The 13070-nt window shown below is 47.7% G+C and overlaps 1 protein-coding gene across 3 annotated transcripts in view; it reads right to left on the minus strand.

Annotated features, from left to right (window-relative positions):
- Window positions 1–852: 852 nt before the first annotated feature.
- The window catches only part of SUPT6H (SPT6 homolog, histone chaperone and transcription elongation factor), a 40348-nt gene continuing 28130 nt past the window's right edge, over window positions 853–13070 (minus strand). For all 3 annotated transcript variants that reach the window (XM_066263216.1, XM_066263215.1, XM_066263217.1), the window contains 13 exons: window positions 12317–12524; window positions 11693–11840; window positions 11137–11279; window positions 9902–10042; window positions 8300–8495; window positions 7392–7630; window positions 6306–6419; window positions 6009–6133; window positions 3143–3255; window positions 2810–2887; window positions 2552–2718; window positions 1924–2111; window positions 853–1644 (listed from right to left, as the gene is read on the minus strand). In XM_066263216.1, the coding sequence (XP_066119313.1) occupies window positions 1458–1644; window positions 1924–2111; window positions 2552–2718; window positions 2810–2887; window positions 3143–3255; window positions 6009–6133; window positions 6306–6419; window positions 7392–7630; window positions 8300–8495; window positions 9902–10042; window positions 11137–11279; window positions 11693–11840; window positions 12317–12524 (2047 nt within the window). In that variant the 3' untranslated portion in view covers window positions 853–1457. The remainder of the gene's footprint in view (window positions 1645–1923; window positions 2112–2551; window positions 2719–2809; window positions 2888–3142; window positions 3256–6008; window positions 6134–6305; window positions 6420–7391; window positions 7631–8299; window positions 8496–9901; window positions 10043–11136; window positions 11280–11692; window positions 11841–12316; window positions 12525–13070) is intronic.

The following is a 13070-nucleotide window of genomic DNA, read 5'->3' on the forward strand; positions in this document are numbered from 1 at the left end:
AGCAGGCGAGTGTGGGGCCCATCCTGGGTCAGACACACGTGACTGGTGTAGAAGTTCTGTCAGAGACTAAGACCCTGCTGGCAAAAAGGGAAGACAGAGATGCAGGGGGTCAAGCTGAGAAACCCAGATTTGTGGCCTTTCTCATGTGTTAAAGTCTACAGATGCTCCTCGATTTGCAATGGGTTTACATCCTGATATGGAATCATCTTTAGGTTTAAAAGGCATTTAATACACCTGAACACAACTTAGCCCAGTCTACTTTAAATGTGTTCTGAACACTTACTTACATTGGCCTATAGCCAGACAAAAATTATCTGTTACCCTGGTGATTGTGTGCCTGCCTCCTGCATATCGCTGGCCTGGGAAAAGAGCAAAATTCAAAATTGGAGGTATAGTTTCTACTGAATGTGTATAACTTTCACACTGTTGTAAAGTTGAAAAATTTTAGGCTGAACTATCATTAAGTTGGGAACCATCTGTAGTACGCAGAGTAGATGGGGATGGCTATGTGTGAGTGGAAATAATAGCAGCTAACGTTTACTAAGGCCTCACGAGGTCCCAGGCATTGGGTCTTGCACTTCACACATTCTATCTGTCCTCACAGATGCCCTGATGAGGTAGGTATCACCTTCTCACCGGCTTAGCAACAGCAGGAGTGCGCTCAAGGTCACAGGGCTGGGAAGTGGAACAGGAACGTGATACCACGCAATCTGATGCAGAAGCTAACTGCTTTTCTGAGTTGCTGCCTCTCTGACGGACTGAAAGAGGAAGTTGGGGAGCCCTCAGGGCTCCAAATACTGTTTTGAAAGTCACCCCTCAAGAGCCAGAGAGGGAGAGAGAGGCTTTGCCAAGTGCTCTGTAGAAACACTGTTTATTCAAATGACAGGCAGAAAGCAGCGGTGGCAGCAGGTGGGTGAAGGTGGTCAGGTGGGGGCTGGGCAGGTTAGCACTGCAACCCTACTCCCCTGTAATCCTGCTTTGATAGCCACCCAAGTTGTTGGCATTAGGGTCAGAAACATTTCCCCTCCTCTCCCTCCTGCCCCAAACTGAATAAATAGCATCTATCTCCCCACAAGAGCTGAGGGAGACTTGTGCTGAGCTTGCTGCCCGGTCACAGCCCCAAGTCAGGTAAGGGCAGAAGCTCAAAATGGCTTGTAGGGGAGTAGAATACAAAACTGTTCCACTCTCATTCTCATCTTCCTCGTCTTCCTTCCTGCCACACTCTCTTCCCAGCCTAGTCCCAGGAGAGGCGGTTGGTGAGGGCCTGGAGTGGGAGTGAATTGTCGCCTAGCATATACTGATCTCAAGTTCACAAGGCCATCCAGCCTGTCACTCATCCAGGCTGACCACCAAAGAGAATGTCAATTCACACCACTTTATGGACAGAAAAGAGGAGCAGGGAATGAGGCAGGCCTCTCCCAGCCTCAGAGGTAACCAGAGTCCTGGGAACAGGCCCCCTACCGATCCATCTCGTCCAAGAGAGGGGTGGCATCGCCAGCAATGGACATGGGGGTGCTTTCGATCATGGGGCTGGGGGAGGGCCGAGGCGTCAGCCGCTGCTTCTGTTTCCGCCGCTCTGCCTCCTTCTCCTGCAGCCACTGCTCCGCCATCTTCCCCCAGTCGATGGCTGCATGGCTGTTGGACCTGGGAGGGAGAAGAAGGGGCCTTTCAGATTAGAACTCTCCAGAGCCTCCCTAGAAGGAAGCCTTCCCACCAAGCTCTGGTGAACATCCACCCTTGCAGAAATGGACCTCAATACCATGCTGCCCTCTTCAGTCATCTCCCAGAGAGCAGTCCTCATGGGAACACCACCTGAGTCATGGCTCTCAGAAGACCTAGAGTACCTGCTGATGCTAAGCCCTTGGCCTCTTGACAGCACCTGCCCCTACCAACAGCTTGCTGCATAACCACCCGTATACTTACTTTGGCTGTTGCTGCCGTTGCCGAGAGCTGGAGGAGGGCTGGGGCTGGGCCTGGGCAGACTGTGGCGTGGTGCTGGCCTGTAGCTGATGGTACTGTGGTGTGGTGATGGGTTGGCTTGGGGTCGTGTAGGAGTAGCTGGGAGTCATTAGTGGCGTGGCCACTGGCTGCTGGGCTGGTGTTGGGAACACCTGGAGAAAAATGAACAGTTAAATGGGGATGGGTCGGGGCATATTTAGCCTTCCTATGAATTTTTGGAAAGCTGAAAATTTGGGCTCATCATAAAGATTTCCAGCTGATCCTCTCCTGAGCAGTATGTAGCTCTGAGCAGCAGAGGCAGGCCAATGGGATGGGGCCTCCTGTTCCTGACCACTTGACGTTTCTAGTGGCTTGAGAGTTCCAAAGATCCCAAAGGACTCTGAAGAAAGGTCAGACCTTCTCTGATTCCCTTTCCTTCAAATGGGCCCAAGGAAAAGGAACACTTTTTGGGAGACAGTTCCCAAGGCCCATCCAGGTATGTAGAAGTGGGCACTGCCAGTGGCCAGTCTATGGACACGGATTGGTAAAGGATGACTGTTCCCTTTCACTCTTCCCCACCCTCCATAAAGAGCTTCCTCTCCAAGCCACATACGTGGTAAGCACTGCTGCCTCCTCCACTGCCACCATAGCCATACTGGCTGGAGGCCCACTGGGCTGGGGTGGCATTAGGGTTCTGTCCTTGGCCCGTCACAGCAGCAATGGCACTGAACATCTGCGAGGTCATGTTCTGGGGCAGGGCATTCACAGCCCGTGTCAGATCTGTAAGCAGGAAGAGGTGGAAGATGGGCACGTTAGAGGTAGAAGTCCTAGCTTTAACCCTGTAAGACAGTCCTAGGCATGAGCTCCTTACCTGCAAGGTTGATGTTAGCTGGGGTAGCATTGATAGAAGCAGGTGTCCGGGTCCTGCTGCTGCTACTGGGGGTGATTCCTATAGAAACAGCCAGAGTCAGTTATGTTTCTAGTTTCACAACTTAGGGGACTGAAAGAGGTACTGAAAAAAAATGAAGCTACATAGACAAAGTAGATGGAGGAACTTCCTGATGCTAGGAGTCTGGAGAAAGAGTAAGAGCTGCAATTCAGCCCATACCTCACCCCTCTCACGGAAGGCCAGTTAGTGATTGCCTTGATTCAGAGCCTTGGTGTCCTTCCAACCACTCCCCAGAAGTCAGAGAACACAATTCACCTGGTACAGGATCCTGATAATGATCCTTAAACCATCTGAAAAGTCCATTCACAGTTGGGAAGATCTGGCCCCGGTACCGGAATCCTTCTGGAGTCACCGTTACGTACTCTATCCTGGGATTTTGGAAGAAAACATGCATTAGATACCATTTAGGGCCAGCCGTGAGAAAGTGGTCAGAACAGATCTCCACCATGTGAAGTAGCCACACTGAGTGCTAGGGGAAAGAAGAAATGAAACAGGCAGTCCCTGATCCTGTCAAAGGAGGCTGAAGCAGGGGAGGGGAGGTGTGCACAGCAGATTACAGTTAAGGCCAGGAGTGAGTAGCCACTGGGGTGCTATGTACAAGCTGCCAGAGGAAGACTTGCTGGGGGATGGCTCACCATCCCGGGCTGCAGTATGATGGCAGCACTCTGCAGGTGAGGGTGGAACTGAGGTCACAGAGCATCAGGGTGGAAGAGGGGTTTCCCTTGGGAGCAAAACACAACTCCCCATGAACCGGAATCTGGAAGCGCTTCTGGAAGGCGATTAGTCTGTCCTTATTCAACACTTGGCAGGGCAGAGCGTAGATAAGGCGATGGGCTCTGGGTTCATACCCAGTTCTAGTTCCAGTTTTGGCTCTGCCACTCATCACCTAAATGACTGTCTAAAGTTACTAAACACGAATTTCAGCTTCATATGTAGAATAAGAGTAACAGCACTAATACTTACAGGGTGTTTGTGAAAAATAGAGAGAGTGCATGTAAACACTTATCACACAATACCTAAAATAGAGTTGTGCTCATCTTGGCAAGGTAGCTCAGCTGGTTAGAGCATTGTCCCAATATGCCAAGGTTGTAGGTTTGATCCCTGGTCAGGGCACATACAAGAATCAATCAGTGGCCTGACCGGGCGGTGGCGCAGTGGATAGAGTGTTGGACTGGGATACGGAAGACCCAGGTTCGAGATCGCCAGCTTGAGCGAGGGCTCACTTGGTTTGAGCAAAAGCTTGAGCCCAAGGTTGTTGGCTTGAGCAAGGGGTTACTCGGTCTGCTGAAGGCCCGCAGTCAAGGCACATATGAGAAAGCAATCAATGAACAATTAAGGTGTTGCAACGTGCAACGAAAAACTAATGATTGATGCTTCTCATCTCTCCGTTCCTGTCTGTCTCTATCTATCCCTCTCTCTTAAAAAAAAATCAATCAATGAATGCATAAATAAGTAAAACAACAAATTAATGTTTCTATTTCTCTTCTTTCCTCTCTCTAAAATCAATTAAAAAAAAAAGAGCTGTGTTCAATAAAGGATAGCTGTCAACAGATAAAGTTAAGTATGGCAAAGTTCTCATTTATGTTAAGCTGAAACCTGCTTCCTAAATCATCTGCTCAAGTGTTCCTTCTGCAACAGAGTCTGTGGCCCTTTCCACAAGAAGCTATCACGCTGCCTCTGCTCCTGGTTAAAGGTCCTGTTCCTCCCGGGACAGTTTCAAACCTCCACAGACCCCTGGCTGCAAATCTCTGGAAGCATGATGGTGAGTCAGAAAAGGATTCCCAGAAATGAGCACGATATTCCAAATGTGCCCAAGACGATGCAGGGTCCAGTCTAGAGCAGGGGTAGTCAACCTTTTTATACCTACCGCCCACTTTTGTATCTCTTTTAGTAGTAAAATTTTCTAACCGCCCACCGGATCTGCCATTACGGTTCCACAGTAATGCTGATTTATAAAGTACAGAAGTAACTTTACTTACTTTATAAAATTTATAAAGCAAAGTTACAGTAAGTTAAAGCATATAATAATAATTACTTACCAAGTATTTTATGTAGGATTTTCGCTGTTTGGCAGAATAAATCTTTTTTTTATTTTTTTTTTATTTATTCATTTTAGAGAGGAGGGGGTGTGATAGAGAGAGAGAGAGAGAGAAGGGGGAGGAGCAGGAAGCATCAACTCCCATATGTGCCTTGACCAGGCAAGCCAGGGTTTTGAACCGGCAACCTCAGTGTTTCCAGGTTGACGCTTTATCCACTGCGCCACCACAGGTCAGGTGCAGAATAAATCTTTATAAAACAACTTACTATAGTTAAATATATCTTTTTATTTATACTTTGGTTGCTCCGCTACTGCCCACCATGAAAGTTGGAATGCCCACTAGTGGGCGGTAGGGACCAGGTTGACTACCACTGCTCTAGAGCTTCTTGTCATCTGGCCACCGAGTCCCTTACTACTATTGCCTATGCCGTGTATTATATATAGGCAGCACAGGGTTTGTCAGAGCAGAAATGCATAAGCCTTGGCTAAGGGCCAAAGGGAGGATGAGGGCGTAAAGGAGGCCAGTATGGTAACAAACAGAAAGAAAGCAGGTCTAAGGAAACTAAACTTTGTCTGATTCAGGGTGGGCTCCAGATAAAGGAATACCTAGGAAGGCCAGTCTGTTAGTCATACAGAAAGGGAGCAGAAAGGGTCAATGGTAGGAAGAGATGCTCCCCCTCTTCTGTGGGGAAGTTAGCACACTATAGCAACAGCAAGCCACCATGTACAGAAAGCCCTGGCAAGCGTGAAGACAGTGAAAAGGAGAGAGCAGTGTGCTGGCTCCCACCTTTGCCAGTCAGGTGGATAGAGTATCAGACGATTTCCATCACTTCTTGGAAGGGGGGAAAAGATGCAAAAGGAACACCTTTCCACAGGATTGAGAAAATCATCATTTTTATTGAATCTTTGCCTTTTGCCTCTAAAGCTTCCTCCTTCTCTTACCCCATCTCCAACCTCCACCTCTATTCTCAAGAGATAAAGGGAAAGGCAGTTAGAACCAGAGAGAGGCTCCAGGGCCTCTAACTCCCCTGCTCGCCTGTCTGTGGACCCCAGCGGCAGCACCTTCTCAGCACCAGTGCTCACCTGGGTTTACCCCGGGGCTGGTATCCCAGTAGGAACTTGCCGGGCAGTTCCTTGCAGGCACAGATGAAATAAGGGATGAAGGTGGGCTTCTCCTTCTTAGTTTTGATGAGCAGCTCCTCTAATTTCTGGGGGTAGAATGAGGGGGAGAGGTTGGGATAGCACCATGCTTGGTAGACAATGTCTGGCGTATACATGATGGACATCTCCTTCACCAGTTGAGGAACCCCTACACTGAAGGGAAATCACACATCCTTAAGTGACTGGGCGGTGTCATCCCTCAAGGGGCCCTGGGCTCACCTTACGGTCCCCACTGCTGCAGTCCTGATAATACTTGTGGTTCAAAAGGTCCCGCGCAAAGGATGCCATAGGCTGGACATAGCGGGCAACGATCTCATCCAAGTCTTCAAATTCCTATGGGAAGAAGATAAAGGTTCCATGTGTCATAACCAGAGCTGAGAGTCTTGGCCTTTTATCAAATCTACTTAGGAGAGAACTCATGGGAGGGAGGGGACTTCTCAGGGCTGCTATAGCCTCACTCCATTGCAAAGTCCCTTCAATTTTGAGCTCTGTTTGAGCTGTGCCCATATTTAAAGCCTACAGGGCACAAAGTCATTTAAATCATAACTTTGATTCTCCCTTGGTGCTTGGGAACAACAGGATACTTCATAAAATTTTACTCGACTGGCCCTGGCCAGTTGGCTCAGTGGTAGAGTGTCGGCCTGGCATGCAGGAGTCCTGGGTTCGATTCCTAGCCAGGGCACACAGGAGAAGCGCCCGTCTGCTTCTCCACCCCTCCCCCTCTCCTTCCTCTCTGTCTCTCTCTTCCCCTCCCACAGCCAAGGCTTCATTGGAGCAAAGTTGGCCTGGGTGCTGAGGATGGCTCCATGGCCTCTGCCTCAGGCACTAGAATGGCTCTGGTCACAACAGAGCAACTCCCCAGATGGGCAGAGCATCGCCCCCTGGTGGGCATGCTGGGTGGATCCCGGTCGGGTGCATGCGGGAGTCTGTCTGACTGCCTCCCTGTTTCCAACTTCAGAAAAATACAAAAAATACAAAAAAAAAAAAATTTTACTTGACTGAAAACAGGAGAAACTTGATGCATACGTGTGCATGTGTGTGCACCTGCATGTGTATTTTCTCCTCTTCTTTCCCTCGGTCTCTTTAGGTAGTCTATTTTAAAATTTGAAGGACAGGGAAGAAGGGGCAAATATATAAAAATTAATATAAAATGACTCATTTCACAAAAAATCTCCTATTTGGTGTTTTGTGTAGCTAAAACACATGCAATGCATATAAGTTACTAATGCCAGGTAAAGCGGCCAGAAAAGGCTTGTTTCTGGAAGCAGATGTGAGGATGCGAAGTGAATAGGAGTAGGTTCTCACCTCACTGTTTATCCACAGGGTGGCTCCCAGGCTGAAGGCATTTTCTTTGCCCTCTTCCCGCACGTCCACGTGCTGGTAGATGCCGTCACTGACCTTCCAGGTCACTGTCAGGTGATTCTCGCCCTTGCTGCTCGGTCGGATGATCACATCGCCTTGGTCCATGGTCTCCATCATCTTTTCTGCTTGCTTGAAATTTATATTATGGAAGGATGGATGTGCAATCACTCGCTTGATATATGCTAAAGAAGGCGGGAAAGTACAGATCAGGTGATGGGACTGGGAACCATCAGCAATGAAACAAACCATGGCTTAATTTCTTTCCTTTTTTTCTTGAGAGGAAGGGGAAGGAGAAAAGAAGAAGGGGTGGGGGGGGAGAGAAAGAAGGGAAGGGGGAGGGAGAGAGAGAGGGCTGGAGAGAGAGAGAGAAAGAGAGAGGAAGAGGCATCAACTCATTCCATTTAGTTGTAGCATTGATTGCTTCTCATATGTGCCCTGACTGGGGCTCGAACTAGTGCCCTCGGGGTAGACCTCTGACCAGGGCTTGAACCAGCGATCTCAGGGTCAAGCCAGTGCCCTCGGCACTCTGGGATGATGCTACCAGCCAGGGTCATGGCTTAATTTCTGACCGACTTGAATTCTGACTCTTTTGCCCTCTGTGGGCCTGGATTCTCTGACGTGAAAGATGTATTTACCTGGGTTCCTAGGGTTCTGACATAATAAAGTATTAGAAATGTGATCCAAGAAAATGTGATCCAAGAAGACCCTGGTTTCTGGCCTCAGCAACTCAAAGCTGAGCACTCGTTCTCACTGGGAGGCTGAGCAAGGGAAACCGCCATTAGCACATATATCATACAGGGGGAGTGCTGCCAAGACGTGGGGTGCACAGGCAGGGTGGTGGGCACACTCACTGGTCCGCTGCTGTTTCCGCTTCATGTCCTCTTCCTGCTTGTGGTCTGCTGCTTCAGCATCGAAGTCATAGTAAGTGTCCTTGGGCAGTTTCCACTCATTGTTCCTGTCCATGAGGTCTGAGGTGCGGCAGGTCAGATCTGCGCTAAACTTCTCGATGTCAATCTTCATGATGCGGCAGTGAACAGTCATTCCCACCTAGATCCACAGAACATGTGAGCTGGAAGGGACAAAGATGATCTAGCCCAATGCCCTATTTTACATTTAAGTAAACCAAAGTTCTGGCAGAAAGATGAAGTGACTTGCCCAAAGCCAGCCAGCTACTGAGTGGCAGATGAGTTCAGGGTTGCGTCCGGTCTGTAGACTACAAGCTGTGTCTTGTACTAATGTCTCCTACTCTAGGGCAAGAAAACCAAGTGGAATCTACTGGGACCTATCCTGCCACTGGGCAGTTTTCCCTTTTCTCATAAAGTTGCCTAGTTACTGCTCCTAGGAGAAGATCAAAGTCTGGCTGCCCTATTTGGAAAGAAGAAAAATAATAGCTGTTGTTGTTTTTTTTTACTTTACCCTTGACTTGAGCCTGTCTGTCTAAAGAGTGGCAAAAGCCAGTCACTCTGAATAACTTTCCTTTTGAAAATCTCCATACCTTCATTTTTTAGGAACAAAGAGTCTTTGTACAGCCTTCCTAAGTCTACAGTTCTCAGGGTTCACAAAAATTAGAACCAGAGAATTTGACATATCTGGGACCAGCCATGTTACAAACTAACTGGGTAATACTGGAAAAGGCATTTGAATTTCTCTATAAAAGAAGGTACACGGCCTGGTGTGCAGAGGACCCAGGTTCAATTCCCGGCCAGGGCACATAGGAAAAGCGATCATTTGCTTCTCCACCCCCCCCCCCCTTCCTCTCTGTCTCTCTCTTCCCCTCCCGCAGCCAAGGCTCCATTGGAGCAAAGATGGCCTGGGCGCTGGGGATGGCTCCTTGGCCTCTGCCCCAGGCGCTAGAGTGGCTCTGGTCGCGGTCCCCCTAATGGGCAGAGCATCGCCCCTGGTGGGCGTGCCAGGTGGATCCCGGTCGGGCGCATGCGGGAGTCTGTCTGACTGTCTCTCCCCGTTTTCAGCTTCAGAAAAATACCAAAAAAAAAAAAAAAAAAAAAAAGAAGGTACAATTTCCTTCCCCATTGGATGGTGAGATTACAGACAACATACGTAAATGTCAAGTGCTGGTACCTAGCGTGTATGCACAGAATTAATGGCAGGAGAGTATTAAACATAAAAAGATTTTGGCCTTTGTGTTTCCCAGCACTTAATGCTGGGCCCTGCTTCCTACCTCCTGGACTATAAACCACAGCTTCCCACACAGGAAGAGGCAGCCCTCTCCCAAAGCACTGGCAACTTGATGAAATTTCACAAGACAGTGAACAAAAGCACTGAGATGCTTCTTGCCCTGGCTTCTTCCAACTAGTTGTAAATCCTCCTGAAACTCTCACACCGTCAGCAGCTACTGGGAGCAGAGCCTAACTTCTGGTGGGGATAGCCCAATGTTAAAGAGAGCCCAGTTTAGGCAGCTGAAAACTGATGCCTTAGCCCAGTCATTCACTTACCTTCACTCGCTCCTCCGGTCGCTTCACCACTTTGTCACTGAGAAATTTGGTGGGGATGAAGCCGGTTACACCATTGTCCAGCCGTGTTTTGACACCGATGGCCTGGCCTGGGCATGAACCGCTGTCAAAGTGGTTCCAGACCTGAGGGCATCAGGAGAGGAGCTTGATCATTAAGATTCTGGAGCTAATTCACTCAGAAAAGAGCTGCCGAGTGTCATAATTTATTTTACTGCTAACACCTGGAATAATGGTATTGAAACTCAATGACTTAGCCAGACACCAACACAGAGCCTCAATGTTCTTTGACTCATAACTCTAACTGACACCACTGACCAGCAAATCAATACACATATATATTTTAACCTTTTCCACTGATTTGAGAGAGAGAGAGAGAGGAAGAGATAGAAGGATCAACTTGTTTCATTTAGTTGTTCCATTTAGTTGTCTACTCATTGATTGCTTCTGTTTTTAGTTGGAGGAGGATACATGCCCTGACCACAGGTAGAACCTGCAGCCTCTGGGATGCCGGGTTGATGCTTCATTAACGAAGCTAGACTTGGCCAGGGCAAATCAATCTTTTATGTTAGTCTAACCTACATGTCCTTCTAGCTGAAACTGAGTCCAGTCCCTCTCTACCATTCTGTTCTGACCTAGTGGGCATAAACAATGTCGGTTTCCTCAGAACTCATTTCAGTGAACCAGTTAACGCTTAGCTTTCTATTTATTTGGAAGTCCACCGGATTCTTTTATTGGGTAAAGTTGAGAAATTGTCGTTTACAATCTGCCTAAGGTTTGAAGACCCAGAAAAAGCTTTCAGGGTGACTTTAATGAGTTCTGACCAGAAGAAAGGCAGATGATGTAGAGGAATGTGTGAAAATAAAAATGTGTTTCGAGAACAAAAAAAATTGAAGGGAGCCTACAGATACCTTCTAGCTAGCACAGGGATGCTATGCCTCCCTTGTGGGTAAGAAATACACGTCCTCATGTCTCTAATCTCATTGAGCTAGATGCCCTGAGAATGTGAAACAAAGGTGAAGGGCTGAGCTAGGACAGATAATTTCTGACTAGCATATTGAGGGACTTGATGTTAGACCTGTGTGTGTTCAGTCCTCTTCCCTGTGCATTCATCTCATAAGAAAGCATGTCCTAGATATCCCCATTTCCTATTCCTTGAAGGACACCGAGACCGCTCCCTTAAGGAAATTCAGTGGCCACAGTAACACTGCAGCACATACCTCGCTTAGTTCGGGGAAGTTGTCCTGCTGACAGAAGGGGCACTGCCATAGCCCTGTCTCATCGTTTCGGATTGCCTGGTCATAGCTCTCACCCTGTGGACGCCTGTGGGCAATGCCAGTGACGTTGCAGATGATGAGCTTTCCTGGAGGAAGGGGAGAGAACCAGGAAGGGAAGGAGAACAGGGATCAGGCTGAGAACTGGCTAGGCGACTTCTTCCCCAACATTTTAGTGGAAGAACATCTGACTTATGCCATTTGCACTGATGGCCCTCACATCTTTGAGAAGGGAGATCTTTCCCTGACTTGATGACATGGGAAAATGAGGCTTATAAAAGTGAATTCATGAAGATCGCACAGCAGGTTAAAACATAGTTTGACCTTGAACTCAGTTCTGACTTCTTGTCCAGGGCTCTATAATCTTTTCAAAAGCTTCCCTGGTATAGTAAAAACCTGCCTTACTCTGTTGGAGTCATTGCTTAGTTTAAATATATACAGTAAGCACATCTTTCCCACCCTTACATATCCTCCTCCAACTAAAAACAGACCCAGAACTCACCAATGTAAAAGGTCTCTGGCGTTTCTCTGGTTAACATATTGAAGATTTCCTCTGTGTTGGGAGAGCGGTAGGGTGTCCTGAGGTCCTTATACCGACAGCTTAGCTCTGCCCGGATGTCGTACAGGGTGATGTGTTTGTCACCGTATCCCTGGGGAAGAAGCGCATCAAGAAAAGCCTTGCAACCGCTCCTCAATCCAAGCCCTGAGGCCTTCAATGAAAGGAGTAGGCCAGGTGGTTTCTCTCAGGGCTTCTTATTTCTTTTCTCCCAAGATTAAAGGTTTTCAAACTTTTCTTAGCCATGTAACACTGATTTAATAACCAAAGGGCTTCACAGAGCCCCAATGTATAAAACAGAGAACTGCGAAGCTGCACTGCTGGAAAGGAAACTCTACGTCTGAGCCCCTCCAAGACCCCCTCCCCCCAATGACTGTGGTGGCCTTGGCTGCTCGATAAGCAGACTGAAAACTTCTTTGAGAAACCCAGTATGGCATGGGGAAAGAGAAGAGCAAAATCAAGTCTCTCACTAATAATATGGGGTTTCCCTGGAGACTTGCTGCCTGGGTCTCCTCCCACCTCAGCCACGTGGGATAGTTTTTGTGCCAGGCTTTCTACATAGTCACCAACCTGCCTCTCCAGTTCTTCTGCAAAGGCATCCAGGTCCAGGTCTTTGAGTCGCTCCGGATTTTCCAAGATCTCTTCAAGGGCTCCTGCAGGATTGGCATCTTCAGCTGACTCATCATATTCCAGAGCATCCACGGCCATCTTCCTGGCCCACTCATAGGTCTCAGGATGGACTCGAGAACCATCAAGGACTTCAATATATGAGTCAGTGCTATAAAAAAGGAAGAAGAGGGGCAGGATATAGAACAAGAAGCTTCTAATAACAGTCCAAATGTCCACCAATGGGGAGCTGGTTAAATAAATCAGGGTACCTCCATACAATGGAATACTATACAGCCATTAAAAAGAATGAGGTAGATCTATGTGTGCTGACATGGAAAAATGGCCACGATATATTGATACGTGAAAAATGCACTGCAAAACACTATGAGTCATATGATCCCATTTTTGTAGTAAATGGGTAGTTAGTAAATGCAAAGCAAAAATAAAATTTAGAAAAGTTGCAGTATACATCAAATTGTTATAGTAGTTATCTCTGGGGGGTGGGATTATGGGGGACTTCCACTTTCTGCATAATATTTCTATATGTTGAATTTTATATAATGAACACATACAAGTCTTTTAATAAGATGAAGCAAGGGGGAAAAGACCTTTGAGAATTTGCTGACAGCTATTTTCCCCCATAAAGCCTTCCCAGGCTGGTCTTGCCCGTGCACTCACATGGACCTATGTTATTCGTGGAGTGTTACAGCAAAGC

This window comes from Saccopteryx bilineata, chromosome 2 (assembly GCF_036850765.1).
Source record: "Saccopteryx bilineata isolate mSacBil1 chromosome 2, mSacBil1_pri_phased_curated, whole genome shotgun sequence".
Classification (NCBI taxonomy): Eukaryota; Metazoa; Chordata; class Mammalia; order Chiroptera; family Emballonuridae; genus Saccopteryx; species Saccopteryx bilineata.